Source organism: Mesoplodon mirus, assembly GCF_964341445.2.
Source record: "Mesoplodon mirus genome assembly, chromosome: 2".
NCBI lineage: Eukaryota > Metazoa > Chordata > Mammalia > Artiodactyla > Ziphiidae > Mesoplodon > Mesoplodon mirus.
In genome coordinates, this window is record NC_138977.1 from 64415154 (window position 1) to 64435169 (window position 20016).

General features: G+C 45.4%; 1 protein-coding gene across 6 annotated transcripts in view; it reads right to left on the bottom strand.

The window, feature by feature from the left end:
• KCNMA1 (potassium calcium-activated channel subfamily M alpha 1) overlaps nt 1–20016 on the bottom strand; it is a 763138-nt gene that overhangs the window by 212564 nt on the left and 530558 nt on the right. For 5 of the 6 annotated variants that reach the window (XM_082611009.1, XM_082611010.1, XM_082611008.1 and 2 more), the window contains exons 8-9: nt 18527–18697; nt 16839–16930 (exon numbers count right to left, since the gene is read on the bottom strand). In XM_082611009.1, coding sequence (XP_082467135.1) covers nt 16839–16930; nt 18527–18697 — 263 coding nt within the window. Of the gene's footprint in view, nt 1–16641; nt 16734–16838; nt 16931–18526; nt 18698–20016 lie in introns of all 6 variants that reach the window. The other variant, XM_082611012.1, reaches the window with a different exon arrangement.

The window sequence follows — 20016 nt, forward strand, 5'->3', positions numbered from 1 at the left end:
CATCATTGAGAACAAGGCCAGCATGAATCCAATGTATGGGCACCTCTGCAGGACAGATACGTGACTGGAACTCTTCCCGAAAGTAAAGCCAGATTGCATTCCCTGCTCTGCCACCAAGGATGTGTGTGGTCCTGGGCAAGCTACTTATCCCCATTCAATTGAAGAGGGAGCTGAGAGGTTAATACTACCCATCCAGCCTCCTGCACCAGGCATTGCAAAGCTCAAAGTTCTATACCAGCATAAGCCTGGTGATCATTCAGAGCTAGAGTCAAATCAATGATAGGTCCAGGGAAATGCCAGAACGTTCAACCTTCCTATCCTGTACGCAAAGAACTGAATGAACATCTGCCAGCATTCCCTTTTCCTCTTCTGAGCTCATTCATCTCCAAGACAGATGTGTGGGAAGCAGAGGGGAAGGAGATGAGTCCACCCTCTTACCCTTGAATCAAAGATTCAGCCAGCTGATTTATTCAGCCTTAGAAAGAGACAGGGTTCTCTTAGCTGAAAATGTGCTGGGTACATATAAAATATATTCCAATGCCATCAATATTATCCCTTAAGCCTTTAATTAGCTTTCACGTCTCTTAAGAAGTAGACAAATGTTGGCAGGAGAGGGGAGAAAAAAAAGGATTGACTTTTCTAATTTGGTGCTAGCTGTCCAATACCATTCCAGACAATTGAAAATATATGTCTTTAAGCTACAGCATGATTTCTGAGGTGGAGAGCAGTCTTTATCAAAAAGGAAGAAAAAAAATCTTCCTTCAACATAATTGGTATTTTTGCTCAGAAAAAGCGAGAGTGATTGAAAGCAGATTGCCTTTTTGCCCAAGAAGAGTTATTAAGTACACTATCATGGCAACCTTGGAGAACCCATATTGTTCCAATCTGTCCTCTATCTGATTTGAAGATTTACGGCTTCCTCCTTTTGTGCCAATAATCATTTCCCTCCATTTTGTTTTCCATACAGTGGAAGCTATCAAGGAGCCCACATATTGAAAATGTTTGAATGCAGTTAGAATAGATGGATGGAGAGAAGCTGCCTCTCTAAATCAGCATCTGCATGAGAAGATCTGCTCCCACCAGCCCATATCTGAGGGAGCACTAGGGGCCCTGCAGGAGTGCAAGGGATGGATGGTGAAAGGGGAAATGTTATTTTCCAGAAATACTTTCAGGACTTTTGAAAATTCCGTGGGCAATAGTTTGAAGAAAGCTCTTATTGCTGGGAGAAGAGAAGCAGAATTTCTCACATCTTCAGTGATTGAAACTATAATTGAAAATACTCAAAGACTGAGAGTAGGGTGTGCTCTCCTTGGAAGCAGAGTGATGGTTGTTCACGGTGCATGATTTGAGAAATGCCAAAAAGATCTGCATCTAAGATTCTCTCTGTCGGGTTCCTTGACACCTACAGATCTACCATGTGAGATTCATACTTTGATAGCCCTGTGGTAGCTCAGCTCAGACACTAAATAACCAAATAGTCTTGGGCAAGGTACAAATTCTGCATTTTACAACTATAATGTCAGAGTCTCTGAGGGGCTGGAGCTAGTACCTGATTCATGAGGTTATCTTGAGGATTTATTTAAACAGATAATACATGGAAAGGGCCTAGTAAAGAGCCTGGGCCATTTTAAGAATGATTAAATGGTAGGAGTCATGTGATATCTGTACATCAGGATGTAACAGATATAAAGTGCTCTATGGCTCCTGGAGTCTCTCTCACCTGATCCTCAAACAACCCTGTGTTGCTACTATCTGTACCTTTTCAAATAACCTCTCTGAACCTCAATTTCCTTAAGTCATGTGCCTGACGTCCCACGGCAGGTTAAGTGACTTGCCCGGCATATGATCCAGGTCTCAGCCTCTAACTCTCACAAAGACACAGGTGATGAACTGGAGAGAGCAGAGGTTTGGGTATTTCAGCTTCTGCTCCTTCACGAGAGACAGGGCTGGGCCAACAAAAGGTCCTCTCAGACACATGGTGGAGGAGACGTCGGAGGGTCCTCCCTGGGCCAGGAGAGAGGCCCTCACTTAAAGCATCACCACTTTGTGGTATCACTAGATTCTAGCTGCGTCTAATCAGCCAGGCCAGCAAGCTCAAGACAGCAAAGGCTGAGTGACAACAAACTCTAAACCAACTTTTTAACTGAAGCCACCCAATTTGGCAAGACAAAGGGCTGCAAGGTGATATAAATGTCCATTTTAGACACTCTATGCCATGTCCAGCCCAAGGGTCCAGAAGATAACAAAAAGCTAAAAGATTCACTGACAACAGAGAATATTTAGGAAAGTTAGCTATGAAGGGCTCTAACATTCTTCCCATCTGTGGCTCTGGACTTGAACTTTTTTAGACTACAAGCAATCTTAATGATGGATGTCTACAGGGCCTGGCCACTCAGTTTGTGAGGATGGCCAACAAACCTAAATCATTAACCATTTCTGATGTGATGGTCTTTCTGTTTTTTAAAGTTCTCTCAAGTCCTGTGAACAACTCTTTCTTGGGATAAACTAATTTTAATGGCTTGGATTAAAAGATCCAACTCAGATACGTGAGGAACCATCTTAAATGCCAAAATAGTAGCCGATGGCATTTTGTGGGAAGGAGTTACTCATCCAATGTAAGCAAGCATGCCTGGTTTGGGTAAGGGCCAGAAACATGGGATGGATTGGATTAGGAGTGGGTAACCCTAGTGTGCCATGGAGCAGGCTTGGCATCAAGGGGCTTGAGTGTGACTTAATCAGAAGAAGAATAATGCTTGACTATTACAAACTCTATCAGCTTCACCAGAAAGCTGCCAGTTGCTTATTTCATGGGTACGTCTTCACTAAATACACATTGGTGTGCCCCTCCCATCATTAACCATCTCCACTTCCAGAAGGAAATCCTGCACATTATCCTCAATCTGTCTACACCCTTCTTGGAGATGAGTCAGGAATGCCAGAATGCCCCAGTTGAGTTGGAACTTCAGTTCCAGAACTCAATTCCACTGATATCTGTCAGAATGGATCACTTAGGGGACCTGATTTACAGCAGGAGGCATAAGAGGACAGAGTGGGGTCTCCCAGACAAAGCTTCCCCGGGTTCCAGCAAATGAGGCATCCAGAGATCCACTGAGGTGGAGTGTAGCTCAATGAGAACTAATATCTACACACTTTAAAAAAGACTCCGGTAATGTTTCTTAAAGCCACTGGCCTTTGAAAAAGTGACAATGATAGGCTTCCTTCCACGTTCTCACGTTTTTCTTAGTCTCAGGACGGCCCCTGGTGTATGTTTAGTCTAGTGCCCGCATTATTTTGATATGGAAACAGAGGTCCAGAGATCAGTGCGAGGTGAATGCCGGAGCATGGGCAGACCTACCCCCTCGGTTTGATGTCTTCTAAACTGAAGCAGCTGGTGCCCCTGAAAGGAGCCTGGGCTAGGAATCAGGAGACTGGGGCGGGGGGTGGGTGGGGGGTTGTCCTGTGTGACCCAGGGCCAGTCACTAGAAAATGAAAAGACCCAGACTGACGGGGCTGCACCCACAGATGCTGCTGAATCCTCTCTCGGCGTTCCAGTTCTCTGTTCCCACCCTAATCCATGCCATCCTATCTTCTCTAGACATCTGCAATAGCTTCCTAATTCAGTCTCCTGTTTACTCCCCTCCCCGCCCCCAGAAAAAGCTAAAGAGTGAGGACTGAGGCAAATTTGACTGCATCATGTCCCATGAGGGCAGGGAGGTCTCAGATCTCTCTTTAGCTGAGCCTCACTCTAGGAAGACAGTGTAAAATGCACAGCTCTGGGCTGTTTATTTTTAAAGATACTATATCCATCTTTACTGGAACAAGTATAAAGAACTTAAAAAACCCATAGCTATCCTGTCACAATAAATCATACAGAGTAAATTGAAAATCCTATACAGCTTTCCCTGAATACATTGCGCTCACTTTGTCAAAGAGGTAGATGAAATGTGGCATATATTGATCTAGATGCCTCTGTAAAACTATAATATTTATATCAAATACATATGCTAGAATCTTGTCTGTCCCTCTGCTGAGCCTTCTAATCATGCTTTCCTCGTCCTACCTCTCACTCCCAGTGCCTCCCACTATTGGAAATTGTATCTGATGGGAATGCATTTTAAGAAGGACCTGTCAACGGAATTCGACAGCATTTTATCACATAGAAAGCAGGGCAGCGGTGACAAAAGACCCCACGACCCAAATCACACAGTGGTCCGTACTCAAAGTTCACGCTGTCCCTCCTAGGTTGAACTGAAGCCATTCAGGGTCTACATAACTCTCTCTCCAAGACTCTGTCTCTCATGCAAGCTGAGACTCAAAGGAAGATTCTGGGCTTTACATTCTGTCTCACCTGGTAGTGCTTTTTGTACCTGCTTCATCAGGCAGCTTCCCCTGATTTGGGGCATGTCCTTTAGAGCAACTGTTACCCAGGTTTTCCCTTAAGGCTCATGACCCCACTGCCCAAAGGAAGAAGGTTAATCCTAATCCTGCCTTCCCACTGCTGCTGGTACCAAGAGCCCGTCCCAAAGGAACTGCCTTCCACGTGGGGCAATCATCGTCAGCAAACAAAAGCTAACTCCAGGCTGTGTGGGCCCCATCCTTCCATGCCACCCTGAGGCCTAGCTCAGGACCCCCAAAACTTGCTGGGCTTTCAAGAATTGTCTATTGACCAATGGAACAGTTGGTGAAGTGTGCCTGGCTTGGACACCCTATGTCATAGGAAATGTAGAAGAAATTTTAGTTAGTTAACTGCAAGCCTGCAGATCGTTGGCTGATTCTGCCACCTCCGATCTACCACCGTGTCTCGTTTGTGAGAGGCCAGTCCATGTAAAGAGGACAAAAATGAAAACAAACCAATTGTGAGCGTGTATGGAGCTCAGGATTCCCAACCCTGGTTTTAACTATTTCCTGTTAAAACAGATGAAAAAACAAAAGCAAGCCAACAATGACAACAAAAACAAAACCAAGGAGGTTCGGAGATAATTGTCTACCCAGGGCCCACATCTAGTACCTTGCTAATTGCAAAGGAAGAAAATGTCTTTTCCCTCCTAGTGAGGAAGAGAATAAAGTAATCATCTTATCCAGCTGTCAATAGAGCTGTGCTGGAGGAGAAACAGCTGTTGAGCTGTTTCCCTAACAGATCCCAACAGTGCAGCAAAGGCACCTCTGTAAAACAGAGCCCCAAGGTCAGAGGACAGACTACTGATAGCCCCAACAGAGAACACTGGGACGTCCTGACAAGACCAGAGCTTTCTGCACGAAGAGACAGTCAGGACCTAAACCACACAGAGGGATCTGTATCTGCACCTCCACCACCCCAAGTCACCATTAGACCTCCATAATCACACCAGGCACGAGGAATGATCACACACCTTTTGTAGCTTGTTGCCTAAAAGGAACCTCAGTCCAAGTCTTAAAAATAAATACTGAGAACCTCAGAGCAGGAGACGTTGGCTGTATTTACCAGTCCAGCATGTACCTTCCTTTCAACGGCACCTCATCTTTTTGGGAAAAATTAAAATAGTTTATATTTAAATTTAAATATTAAAATGATGTCAAATTAAAGAGAGTTTAGGGTTTATAAATTAATTAATTTTTGATCTTTCCTCCTTGGATTTGGCTATAGGAAGACACTGCAGTTACCTAAATGTACAGATTCTTAAAATTAGATGCTAGATATGTTTTGGACACACACACAAACACACAACTTTTTTTTTTTTTTTGACAATGTCTTCCAAGTACTTGCAAAGAAAAGTGCATTGATCAGGAAGGACCATGGTGAGGGCCCAGTGCTCTGGTTGTCCACAATGGCGTTCGTGATAAGAGTAAGCAAAAACCTAAACCTTGGCCTGGGGAAAGGATGGGGGGAGAGGTATGAGAAGAGGACATACAGATAAGCTGCTTCTGCTGCTTGTGCACATAATTAAGAAGACGCCCCTCATCTGGAGCATGGGTTCTGTCCAACCTAAAGAATAGCACCTCATTTTTAATTTGGGGAACCACCCGTCCCCAATCTGATGTAGTCTTGGGACCTTTAACCATGGTTCCCTGCCCAAACTAGGCCAACCAGAGCTTTTCAATCTTAAATGAAGGGACACTAAGTTCACGGTGGGAACTGACTGACCCTGATGGTGAAACCCTATAAGGACTTTCACTGAATTGCTGCCTGCTGGATCCTAGGGCTGCTCCTCTAGCTAATCTCTGTCCTTTCCAGGATCTTCAGCTTTCCTCTGAATGCCATAAGATACTCTAACCTCCCAAAAAGAAAATTCCTTTTCTGCTGAAGTCAGCAAGAATCAGTTTCTGTTGCCTATACCCAAAGAATCCTAACTGTAGCATTTGTTTACTTTAACTTTAGCTTCTCATTGAATTCTCACAATAACCCAGTATGCAGGTTTTATCACCACTATTTTGTTTTTCTTCTCCTCCTTCCTTCCTTCCTTCCTGGAAGAGGACTTATACAGCTTCTTAAGTAAGCAATTCCATAACTGCCCACTTCTCACAAATTACACGGGTTCTTCCTTGTGTCTCTCCCCAACACCCTCACTCCTCTGCGTTTTATCCATCCACTACTGCAGGGCTTGGTGGCCTTTGGCCACTTTTAAGTAAGCCAATCTTTCTTTGACCTGATTCTTCCTATCCTAGGTGGTTCTCTGCTCTTACAGAGAAATCCAGGCACTGAACAGCACTTTTCTCTGTTCAGATCAGATCAGATTTGCCTGTTTCCACTTGGTAATGATGCTTCTGAACAGAGGCACCAAGAGAAGAGAGGATGAAGGCAAAAGTCAGCTATACCCTTTGAGGATGAAGGTGGAATAGAGGGAGAATGAATCCAGGCAAAGAAATGGTTCTTAATTTTGCCTTGTAGAGGGGAGGTATTCTAGCTCTGATGTGCAAAGTGAGTCGCACCTCTTTCCTGAACACCCCTGGTAAATAAGGCATCATGGCCCTAGAACATATGCTGCTGGGATTGACCCTCCCATAACAACCATCAAGTTGACACATCCTAGGGGCTTCCCTGGTGGTGCAGTGGTTGATAGTCCGCCTGCCGATGCAGGGGACACGGGCTCGTGCCCCGGTCCGGGAAGATCCCACATGCTGCGGAACGGCTGGGCCCGTGAGCCGTGGCCGCTGAGCCTGCGCGTCCGGAGCCTGTGCTCCGCAACGGGAGAGGCCACAACAGTGAGAGGCCCGCGTACCGCAAAAAAAAAAAAAAAAAAAAAAAAAGTTGACACATCCTGGCCTCATTCTCCAGCCACACCCAAGGGTGTTGCCCCAGCTAGCATATGTTGCTAGCCATCCACTCTGAGTAGACCCCAACACATTAAGCCTCCATCTGTTACACACATAAGTACTGGGAGAATTCTACCAGTTCCAGAGCTTGCTAAGGCATAAGATGCCACAGAAGGACTTTGTCAGATATGGAAAGGAACGGAACTCAGGGTGGTAGCAGCAGTTCCCCTACCTCCCAAATCTTTCCACACCCCTCTTTTACTGGGTCCATCGTTAGACCCATAGGTTTTTAGATGCACAAGTCACCCCACTGTTACCTTTGCCCTAACTACTCTAATGGGTACATTTAACAATGTGAATTATCAACGTGCTTTTAGGAGCATTCCCTCTAAAATGCTTGTAGCCTTCATGATTGTTTTATACCTTCATTATTTTACTCAACAAAGTTCCTGCCAAAAGAGCATTTCATGGGGACGATGCTCCTCTGTCATCCAGCTTCTGTTTATCGGCTACTGGCTCCTTGGATGGTTCTGATTGGTCAAAGTCTCAGATAAGCTCCAGGAGAGCAAGAATCACATTTTCTTGTTCATCCTTTTAACCACAGCACCTAGCAGAGTGCCTGGACCATAACAGGGCTCAATAATTGTTAGTTGAGCAAATATGTTGGGATAGGAGCTTTCCTAAATCTGTTCTATATACTAGCTGGCATTTGCCTTTGAGGTCAGTGGCTAAGGCCATAAAACCTCTCACAAGATGGGCATTGCATCTATCTCTGAACATGTGTCCTTACTGAGAAGGTATAGTGGGGGACATAAGATTGTTTTTACTGACAAGTGGTACCCACATTTGGAGCAGCCCCTGTGGTTTTGGGGGTGGGAGCAGGTCATTGTTTCCCAATACCAGTAACAGACGTGGAGGTACAAAATCAAGTTTCCATGGGTTTCACGTTGCGTGAGCCTCAAAAGATTGTTTTTTAATAAAAAGAGCCACCGGACTTGGCCAGTTAGAAAGCTTCCTGGTTTGTTTTCAGTGTATGATGGCAGCATCAGTGGGATGAACACCAGATCTACTGGGAACCACTGTGCACAACTCTGGAAAGACTTCTATGAGAATGGATGACACAGCCGGAAAACAGAAACCACGGGGCAACTTAGTCTTGGCTGGTTGTGTTTGTTCTTTACATTCAGAATCTACCCAGGAAGCATTCACCCAATCAAATGTGAGATTAAGCAGAAAGAATCTTCAGGGATTATAATTAGAAAAGTCATGTTCAGAATTCTTTTTCTTTAATGAAGAAAGAATATTTGAGAATGAAAGTCTAAGTCTGAATATGACTATTTTTTAAGGTACACAGTTCATCTCCCACCTACCTTTCTATTCTTGTTTTCAGAACAATAGCGGGAACATTTTGATAGGCGTGTGGAAGGGAAGACAGACAGCAGAAAAGTGCGGGGGGGGGGGTAGGGGGAGGGAGACAGCCTTCATTCCATTAGTATTATCAGGAGATTGATTTAATATGCGCCCAAGTCTCTCCAAATAGAGCTTCAAGTTTAAAAAGGACTGAAGATGTGACTTACAAGAATCCAAAGCAGAGGCAAAGAGAGAAGCGCCCACATCCACACCCACCAAGACCCCTCTCATTGGAAAGGGATACCTGGCACTTTACATTACACAATACAGCATCTAACACTTGCTTTTGGTATCTGCCCCTTGGTACTGAATTTCAGTAGTAGTCAAGGGGTCATTTTTCCAAAGTATTAGGGCAATCTCACTTTTTCTTCTTCCCCCGAAAGTTTAATGCTAATCAAAGCAGAATGCCTAATCAGTCCAAGATGGCCTGTCAACTTGAATTATCTGTTTGTCTTCCTATTTACTCTGTCTGTCTGTCTACAGTTCTTCATATCTCTGTGAAGATCAGTTATTGGGGCCTGTGTTTCCTTCTGACTAGAATGGCTACCAGATGATCCTTCCTGGTGATATGTTGATGATTTGCTAATTTATGGCTTTTAAAATCTAGGAATCTGAAAACCTAGCTGAGAGTTCAGGCTGGGAATCACGTGGACCCCGCGAGAAGGCTGAATGGCTTACTTGTCAAGGGATCGAAGTTTGTATAAAATGCAAAGCTTCAGTGACATTTCAACCAGAGGGATGTCGGTGATGCAGAAATCATAAATGGCATCTTATAGGGACCATGCCTCCCAGGAGGAGCACAGGCCATGGGGGAGGGGGAGGGAGTGTGGCCAGAGCTACACGTGTATGGGAAAGGAAAGGACATGGAGCTCAGCCCATGAATTAACCCCACGTCCTCTTTCCAAGCACTGGGGTCAGGCCTTCTCAGAAAGAGTAGAGAAAGAAGTGTTATTGTAGGGAGACTGTGACCTCTGGGAACCAAGTGGGGAGGTTTACACAAGCTCTGAGTTTGAACTCCCCGACCACTTTGGTGGCCAAATAATGTAACATATAGCTCAAGACAGATGTGGTGTATTTGGAGATTTTTATGGGTGTGTAGAAATACATTCATCCCCAGTGTCTGGCGTGTTGCAAGCACTCAATAAACACACGTGGACTAGATGAAGATGAAGGCAAGACTCACGTTAGTTCTCTTTGGGGGCAGGAAATGGACTATGGGGGTAGATTAAAGGAGTCTTTGTAAAGAAATAATCCCTGTTCTGGTGCAGCAGACTGTTTAAGATTCCAATTCTTTTTTTAAACAATGGTCTAGAACCAGGTGGGCAAAACCTGAGTGGTGGAGAAAATGGAATTTCCTGTTGATACAAGACAGCCAGGCAGGAGGGAATAGAATGTGGTCTCAAAAAAGAACAAAGGATGCGGAGGGAGATGAAGGGCTTATTTCTGATCAGAGGAAAGACACAAAATTAAATGACCTGATAATCAGGAAGCAGGGAAGGGAAGCAGGATGTCCTCTCCTGGGTAAGTCAGCGGATAACACTACTACAGGCAAACTAGGCCTGAGACAGAAATGATGTTTTAAGACTTAGTTTCTTGGAGGCAGAACTAAAGACCAATGGTTTCAGGAGGGGTTCCCATAATACGAATTTTAAAACCTAGGGTTTAGCTCCCGTTCGCCTAAGCGGCAACAAAAGCTGGGGTAGGTAGCTGTTGAACAGGTTGTAACAGCCCTTCCTCTGAGGTGTCACCTCTCTGGACCACTTTATCCCTGTAAATAATCCGTTTTGCTCTATAACAGCATCTTAGGTCTTTTTCGTTTTTGCCACACATTAAAATCTGTACTTGGCATTTTCTTTAGTCCTACCCTTGCCATTGTCTGTGAATGTCATTGCCATTGCCCCCCCAGAGACTGTAACCTCCACGTGACAGGTGCCGTGTGTAACTTGCTCACCACTGAATCCCTGGCACCCAACACCACCCAGCAACCTTCCCAACACATGGTACTGGCTGAATGTCTGCAGCCACAACGAGTGAACCAGCGAAGGTGATAACAGGAGTGGATAGTGCGGCAGGTAACTGTGCTCTCTGTTCTTTCTTTAAATTTTGTTCTAAATTATTGAATGCTTTGTAAAATACGAGCACTGACACTGAGGCACATAATAAAGCACTCTGGTTCATTTTTAAATGGAAAAGCATGATAAAGTCTGCCCACCTCTACAGCTTTAAGGCTGCATCGTACAACCCTGAGGCCACACCTGAGGTTGAAGACAGACCGCCCAAACTCCCTGCTGAAGGACTCAGCCTCCTGAGGGTTAAAAGCTGAGGTTCCCACTCAAAGCTATGAAATAAAGCCAGGGAGTGTATGTATCTCGCCCAAGACTTTCCAGGAGGGACACCTGCTACTCTAGTTCTCACTGACCGTTAAGAAACCACCATCAAAGAAATGCCCTGAGCTGTGCAGACCAGCTGGGGAACTGAAGGACCCAGGTGGATACGTCTGCCTGGGCAGAGAACGCTCTTCTCCAGATGATAAGCAGGTAGGCTCTGCTCAGGAGGGAGCCCAAGCCTGGTAGATCACTACAATCCACCAGGGCTGGTCCCCTAGGAAATGACCTCCCCAGGAAGGGGAGGAACTTGTTGAAACCCACAAATAAGGCACAAAATTTCATTTTGGTCAATGATCTGTCTGTCCATCCTGGAGAGCCCCTCATTGTTAGACATGTTCAAGAGGTAGATACACTTCCAGTCTAACCAAATGAGAAAAGTCAGGAGGAAATGGTTTTGTCCCATCTCCACCTTTTTGTCCTTGACGCTGAGGCCAGGCTCCTTAGAGGCACTAGGTAAGCAGAAGGGGGAGATAGGCCCAAAGTGATGCTCATGGTGCCTTTCTCTTCCTGGTCATTGGAAAGGATACAATGATAGGATCATGGAGTTTAGAGCAGAGAGGGGTCTCAAGAGATGATTTAGAGAAGCAGCATGGCCCAGTGGAGCAGACTGCCCCCGGGTTCAAACCCCAGATCAACGCTTTACTTGCTGTGCGATGTCAGGCAAGTCACTGCAAATGGAGATGATGGTAATACCTTCCTCACGTGGTTGCCACGAGGATGGGGAAGGATGCAAGCGTTTGTAGATATAATTTGTAGTAATTATTACTGTCATAGAAGGTAGTCCCAGGGCTTGGGGTATATCGATTCATGTTCTCATTTCCATAAGTATGTGGCACTCCTCTGTCTATATAATGAGGAGATCTAAGAGAAGCCACGGCATTTATGTTGCACTGTTTGGCTCTAAAACAGAATCTTAGGTCGTTTTTGTCTTTGCCACACAGCTTTCAAGACAGCTTCCTTGAACTGGAGCTAGAGCCAGGTTAGTCTGTGACAACTATTCCCCTACCAGAAGAGGGGTGCAGACTCCTCATCCCGCTGGGGGATCTTCCTCCTAGTAAGTTACATTCAGCTTCCCATCCCCTTTTCCCTACTCCTTGTTCTCAACTGTCCATCTCTCTCTCTGTGTCCTCCTAGCATTTGGCTACCAGGAATCCCCTCTCCCAAACACCTGGCCTGGGACTCCCTCAGTTTCGGGCCCCAGGAGCCCGTCATGCGAAGTACAACGTCTGGATGGCTCCCCAGCCCAGCTGCCTCTGACAAGGGGGGTTAGGGCAGATGGATTCCTCTCTCTGGCCGATTATTTTCCATGGCCCTTGGCCACGTGACCTCGGACCATGATCTTGTCAGTTCTCATACATGAACCAGAAGTGGGCTGAGTCACAAGCAGAGAAGAAACCTCTGGGGGAAACAGCAGGGGCTGTGGGAAGAAGAAGAGCGAGCTGGGACCCCAAAGGCCATGGGAGCCTCACCCCTCCAACTCCCCCACCTCTGAGCAGCTTGGAGCTTACAGGAAGGGAAGGAGACGGAGGCAGTGGCCTCGAGAGGCAGGCTGGGCTGCAGGAGAGCTACTCTTCTGAGTAAGATCTGAGGTCTCAGCCCAAGAGACTCACTGTCCCCAAGACCTCCGACTCAGAGAGACTGCCTGCCTGGACACTGATTGGACCTTTGGTTATCAACACCCAAGTCCCTATCTTAGGAGCCCCCCTACCTCATAATGGATAAACTAGAGAAGGACTCACACGCATCTCCTCACATCTACTGTTGGCTCTGGGTATCCTGTGGGAGGTCAGGTGAGGAATGTTGATGAGAACATTGGCGTGAGCCTCTGTGGGCCCTGGATGCCGTGTTGCTGGTGAGGATGCCCTGGGGATGCTACGTGAAGTGTTTACGTTATGTCAAACACATAGATTAGAACTGAAAATGAGGTGCCAATGAAATCTTCATATTCTCCAATATCCTGAAATTGGGTGTAGCGTGAACAAAACTCCGGGGTTCTCTACCTAAATTTTTCTTTACTTTAAATAATCTTTGAATTTCCAAGTCGTGTGTCTCCTCAGCTTTGGGTTACATGTTACCTTGAATTCTCTGACAAGTTAATGCATTGTTAGAGAGGTTATTTCTGAGCAAAATGTGCACACGTAAACAAATCCCTTAACTATGTATATGTTTTAATTACTTTCTGGGCATCCATCTGATGAAATCTTAGGGAGAAAAGATACACGTACGTGTGTCCATGGGTATAGCACATATATTTATGCATACACAAAAACACGGGGCGAAGTGCACTATTTTAAGAGTCTGAACTCTATCTTTCAAAAAAGTTTAGCTGCTTTCCTTTTGCAAATGCATTTAATTTTATCTGGAAACTTTTTGACATTAGAAATAGAACAACTGTAGTTTCTCATTATGTTTGCTGCCAGAATCCATGCTTGGTTGCTCAACTAAAGACCTTATATTGCTAATTACTACCACATGCCCGTATCCCAAGCGAAAGAAAACTTATTGATTCTGACAGCCCATTCTCTCAACACTGAATTCCAAATGAAAACTCAAATTTTGGCCAAACATAACATTTCATCAATCTTGTTCTACTGACTGGAAAAACAACATCAAACAAAGGGTGCTAATGGCCCTTTATTACCGTTCCTTTCCCAGGCTTATATTTTCTGATGAAAGATCTAAGTGACCAAAGGGCTTCTTTAAACTACTTAGTAATTAGCTTTTGAACCAGGAAACAATGCGTAAAGTAAAGTGAACAGTCCCGGTGCTGATGACAGAACGTACTTTCTGTCCGCAGGGTCGGAGGACCTCGGAGACCCAGAGTGAACATTAAAAGCAAAGTGTGCATTTTCATAAAGGGAGAAGAAAAAAGAGAGAGAGAGAGAGAACCAGGCTAAAACCGGTGATAAAAGATGCTGATGGAGCCAGAACAAAAGCTGCGGGAAGTCTGTGATCTCAAGCCGTCAGCACGCGGGGGGTTTGAGTGGAGCTGCCAAGGCCAAGGGACAACCGGATGGGACTGGAGCGGGTGAGCGACCGTGGGTCTCAGGGCCTCCTCTGGATCACCCGTCAACAAAAGGCACCAGCCAGCAGGCCCACCCACACTGGACTATGGCAGCTATTTTGGAGAAAAAAACAAAATGTACGTGGAGTGAGAGTCAGGAAATATTTTCAACGTTGACGTCAAGGCAATTGATTTTATTGACTTCTTCAGGGGCAGTGAGTGAGAGGGGAAGGCTGGCTGAGACAGTGGGGTGGGGAGGCCATAAAGGCAACCTGAGCCCTCGGCATGCCTTCTGCTTTATGGAGACCTGTCCGCACCTTCGAGGCAAAACGAACCGAGAAGCTGTTTTCCTCTTGGCACAGAAAAAATGAACAATGGAAATCTCTGGACTTATTTGGCCTTTTGGATCCAACCAATGGCCCACAAATCGGAACAGCTTGGTTCTCATCTCATCCAGGGCTGTTATAATAATAGGAGGAGGAGGGCTCCATCAGAGGGAAGGTGGGGAAACTTGCTGCCTCCACAGAAAAGATGCCCACTGGCCTCCTCTTGCCCACTGGCCTCTGTGCCTTTGAAAGGAAACGGGTGTCCTGTGGGTAGTTCCAGAAAATGAGTCCTTTTTTCCATCTCCTCATTTTCTGAATGGAGGACTGGACACCTGAGCTCAGGATGCAGTGAGATCACCGATGGGAGAGGAGGTTGTTGGCTCCTTCCAACGTGACCGTCAGGCGATGGATGGAAATGCAATGCTACCGCTTTTATGTTTCTCTTAAAAAACAAAATAGGCTATTCAGGAGTTCATTTAAAAATGTATGAAATTTAAAAAACAAAAACAAAATCCTAGTTCTGTGATAGGAACTTCTGTGATTGGGAAGGAGAATGATAATTAAAATATCCTGCATCTTTTTCAAATTCTTTTCCCAATTAGGTTGTTACAGAATATTGAGCAGAGTTCCCTGTGCTATACAGTAGGTCTTTGTTGGTTATCCATTCTAAATACAGCAGTGTGTATTTGTCAATCCCAAACGCCCTAACTATCTTTCCTCCCATCACACCCTTCCCCTCTGTTAACCATAAGTTCATTCTCTAAGTCTGTGAGTCTGTTTCTGTTTTGTAAAGAAGTTGAAAAAGAACAGATACATGTATATGTATAACTGAATCACTCTGTTGTACACCGGAAACTAACACAACATTGTTTATCAACTGTACCCCAATATGAAATAAAAAGTTTAAAAAAAAATCCTGCATCTTGATCTGGGATGTAGTTCCTGGGTTTGTACATAGGTACAAATTCTTGAGCTGTACATTAAAGATGTGTATATCTTACTGTATGGAAGTTAAAATGAAAGCAAAAACTCAAAAGCAAACAAAGCTGAGCGCCCAAGAAAAAGCTTTAAAAAGAAAACAGTACAGGGACTTCCCTGGTGGCGCAGTGGTTAAGAATCTGCCTGCCAATGCAGGGGACACGGGTTCGAGCCCTGGTCCGGGAAGATTCCCACATGCCGTGGAGCAACTAAGCCTGTGCACAACTACTGAGCTTGCACTCTAGAGCCTGCGAGCCACAACTACTGAGCCCACATGCCACAACTACTGAAGCCCGCCTGCCTAGAGCCCGTGCTCTCAAAACAAGGGAAGCCACCACAATGAGAAGCCCGCGCACCGCAACAAAGAGTAGCCCCCGCTCGCCGCAACTAGAGAAAGCCCACGCGCAGCAACGAAGACCCAACGCAGCCAAAAATAAATAAATAAATAAATAAATTTATTTAAAAAAGAAAGAAAGAAAAATCAAAGAAAACAGTACAGAATGGTTGCTTCCGCCCTGCCTGCCTCCAACCTTCTCCTCTCCAGATGGGAGGACAGAGCAGTCAAGGTCCTGCATCTACTTAGGAGTTAAACTTCTGGTTGACAACGGACCCACACATTGACACTGATACTGACAAAATGATGCGAGCACAAACCGAAACAGTACCCAGTAAGAAAGCATTCACGAATGGGAAGCCAAACAAAAGGTGCATCAGGAAGAGCGTGCCATGCCCTGACGTATCATAAATATAGTATTTCCTGCCAATAAGGAATTTCAACTGAGTAATCAGTCCCTTTGAGGACAAGCTCGGTGCCTCCTAGCTAGAGAACTGGTTCCCCGGTGGCCACAGTGCCAAGGTGACCTCGATCTTGCCCTCCTTAGGACTTCCCTGTGAGAGTAGGAGCCCATGTTATGGCTGCCCAAAAACCCCATAGGATGGCATCAGTTTCATCTGAGGGACCGGAATGCAATCACTCACCTACTTAATATAAAGAATGAGTGAGCTGGGTTTACGTGTTAGGGATGAGAACAGAAAATATGGCCCCAGTTACACATGGACCCCTTCCAGGATACATCTATCATGTCTCTTGGAAAGATGGGTGGGGAAGAGAGCTGTGAATGGGAACAAGCCTCAGGAGTTGGTCCACGTGTGATAACTTCGTGGGGTAATTCTGACATCACACCCCACATGGAATGTGGCCCTTCGGGGGTGGGGGTGGTGGTGAGGAGGGGCAGGATTCAGGCGTCTCCGCCACAGGGGCTCTGAAAGTCACTCAACCACATCTTTTTTAATGCAACTGACTTACTTTCTGCCTCCATGTTTGTTAAAAGTCCCGCCGAATTTATTCCGATTCAGGATGAGAGCAGCAATTTCGGGCACGTAGCGGGCAAACATTGCCTACATGCATGAAACAAAGAAACAAGAGCCAAAAAAAAAAAAAAAAATGGCATGCAGAGAGGATTCTACCGCAGTGGAAGCAACAAAACCTCTTGGCATACTTACTTTCTTCCACTAACCGCACTATAGGAGCCCCCGTATTTCTTGCGGTTTCCTATTAACTCTATGATTTCAGGGACGTAGCTGGCAAACATGGCCTGAGGAAAAGATAGGAGACAGAAGAGAGACTAAAAAGACAGGCCAAAGAAAGGGGGTGACCTTTTCAGAAGTGGGGGGTATTAAGATCTGAAAACACAAAAGGGCTAGAACTGCAAAGGTACATATTAATATGTTAGATTGTAAAAAATAAATAAATAAAAACACAAAAAGGGCAAGCTCCTGAAAATACACAGGACAAAACAAACATTAGCCAACCTAGACAACTAAAAAAAAACCAAAAAAACAAAAAAACACAGTCAAGAAAAATGTAAAGGAGACAGGAATAAATAAATTGACATCTAGTTCTTCTTCCTGAATAGAAATAAGGGAATGCATGCTGGAAAAATCTCTCTCTCTCTCTCTCTCACACACACACACACACACACACACATTATTTCAAGAGAAGGCCTTTCTTTCTAATTATAGTTCACATGAGAATCTATGCCTTTATGAATGATTAAAGACAATAAACACCAAAAGAAGATTTAAAAATATATAAACTTTTCCACTAAAAAAAAAATCACTAAAAAGCACAAAACGTAAATTTAAGAAATCACATAGGAAAGGATAGCAAGGAGAAACACAAATCTGCCATGTTTTGTCCAACAAACATTGTGCTTGTGGCGGGATAAAGGGGTCTCATCTGCAGGGACCTCACGGGTGCTGTGAGAACACTGTGCTAATGTACACACCACACGTACATTTATATACATTTTTCAAATGTATATGCCATATGCATACAAAACAGAGATGTGGATGCATTAAATAAATGCATGTGCGGTGTACATATGTGAAAGCTGTGTGTGAATTTAGGGTTTTAATCACTGACCTCACACACAGCAAAAATCTAAACGTCAAATGAGCTACTTTGAAAGACAAAATGCAGCCACCACCGATGAGTGGCCAGAAATCCCCCTTGAAAAGCACAATACATCATAAACCACCGTGATGATCTGCACAGAGCAGAAAAGCAAATAGTGCAACTTTCTGACTTACAGGGGGGGAGGGAAAATACCGTGTAAGGGAGTTGGTTGGCTGTTTACAAAACCATACTCTGCTCACGTAGTGATGTCCATCCAGAGGAGACCAGTGGGCTCTCCTTCCTCCGGGGTGGGGACACTCCTCTTTAGAGCAAGGCCCCAGCCACAGTGTTTGTTGGAAGTTCAGGGAGGGGGAAGGGGGCAGGGAGCTCTTGAAACCGCAAACTGTCTACAGAGTATCAACAGTGTCTACCCGGTCAGGTGATAGCAGTGTCCTTGCAGAATATCAGATGCTGAATTACATTACAAAGGCACAGACACTCTCACTTGATAAGTGAGCATCACTTCCTTAAGACAATTAGCTTTGCTCCAGGCTAAATGGCTGTCCCTCACAAGGACACCACGCCTGGGTCTCAGGGTAACAAATTCAACATACCAAAGAAATAGGCAGAAAAGTCATCATGGCGTTTGCATTGACTTTACCAGATTGTAACACTAAGGCAGTCGCTTGCCTCTAGTGCAGAAACACAGTCTCAAATACACAGCTTTCAGAAAATGGATAACAGAAAATATTAATGACCACAAAAATCAACATTGTAAGAAAAGAGTTTTTACCAGTCCCCCGAGGATGAAGAAGACCATGAAGAGACGGCCGAGCGTGGTTTTTGCATAAACATCACCGTAACCAACAGTGGACATGGTCACCATGAGCAAATAGACACATTCCCAGTAGGTAAGAGCCTGGTTGTTTTGGAAATTTTCCCATGGGTCCCCTGAATTCTCCACCTAGAGAAAGGAAGAACATTACAGGCATAATAAACCAGAAACACAGAAGCTCCAGCATCTAGGTTGCTCCTGGATGCACAGCATCCTCAGCCCGGGGAGGCCTGAACTGAGCTCTATAAGTAACGCTCACAACCTCTGAGCAGGTAGTGGAGAAAGTGGAGTGAAAGCCACACTGACACGCCTGCCCAGCTGATTGGGGCAGAGAGGGGAAGGAACTGAGGAACTTATCCAGAGTCCATTTTCTTCTCATTGTTATAAAGATCTGAGGCCAGCTGAATTTTAGGGCATTGCCTCTAGCCATGTGAGGCCCACCCTGGCCCTTCTCTTGAGTTCCTGCTCAGTCCCAAAGAAATTCTGGACCTTCCCACAGGGGACCTCTTCCTTTCATTGTTTGGACCAAGAAGCTGCCCGAGGGACCTTGCTCCTTCAGATCATATGAACGAACCCCAAAGAGCATCCCTTGCAGTCTGACTGGGCTTTCCTTGCTTTGCAGAAGATCAGTGATGGCTCTGCCCTGCAAACTGCAGAAATCTCCCTTGGAAGCACAAAAAGTGAGCTCATGAGAACTATCTCCATTTGCACACCCTTCAGACCTAGGGCCAGCAAGCTTAGTCTGTAAAGGGCCAGATGGTCAATATTGTTGGCTTTGTGGACCACAGGGTTCCCTGCTCTCTGCAGGGACAACTCATCTCTGCAGGGGCAGCAGGAAATCAGGCAGAGGCAACAGGTGTGGAGAGCTTCTGCCCCAGGGGTGCAGTTGGCCCATCTCTGCTTTAGGCTCACAAACACTTGCTACCCTCCCATCATCTATGATCTGCCGACAAAGCTGTGAGGCAGGCAGGAGAGACGCTTTAGAGGAGAGAGGTCCAGCCCTACAATCCACTGGATGGCCAATGCCTGTGACCTGCCAGGGTGGTCCCTGTGGATGGGCAGCCCCAGGGCCCCTCACCCCAGGGCCTCCAACTCTGCCTCTGCAGAAAGTAAGTTTCCAAGACCTGGCCTCTTTCACACATCAATGCTTGTCCTCAATGTGCTCTTTTCATGGAGGTTTCCTGGTGAAGCAGAAGGTACTTCACGCAATAGTAAGGTGAGGCCACTGCTTATTGAAAACAGCCAATGAACCCTCCATATCTGTGATTTTGGGCACTTAGCAGAATTAGAGTGATTATCTAAGGGTGATTTCAGCCAAGAATACCATCAGCATAAAGGAGTGGGTGGGAAACCATCAGATCTAGTGACCGAGTGATTGACTGGCAGTCTTCCTTTGGATGATAATTACAAAATTCCCAATGGGAGGGAGGGGTAACAATGCTTCCTTC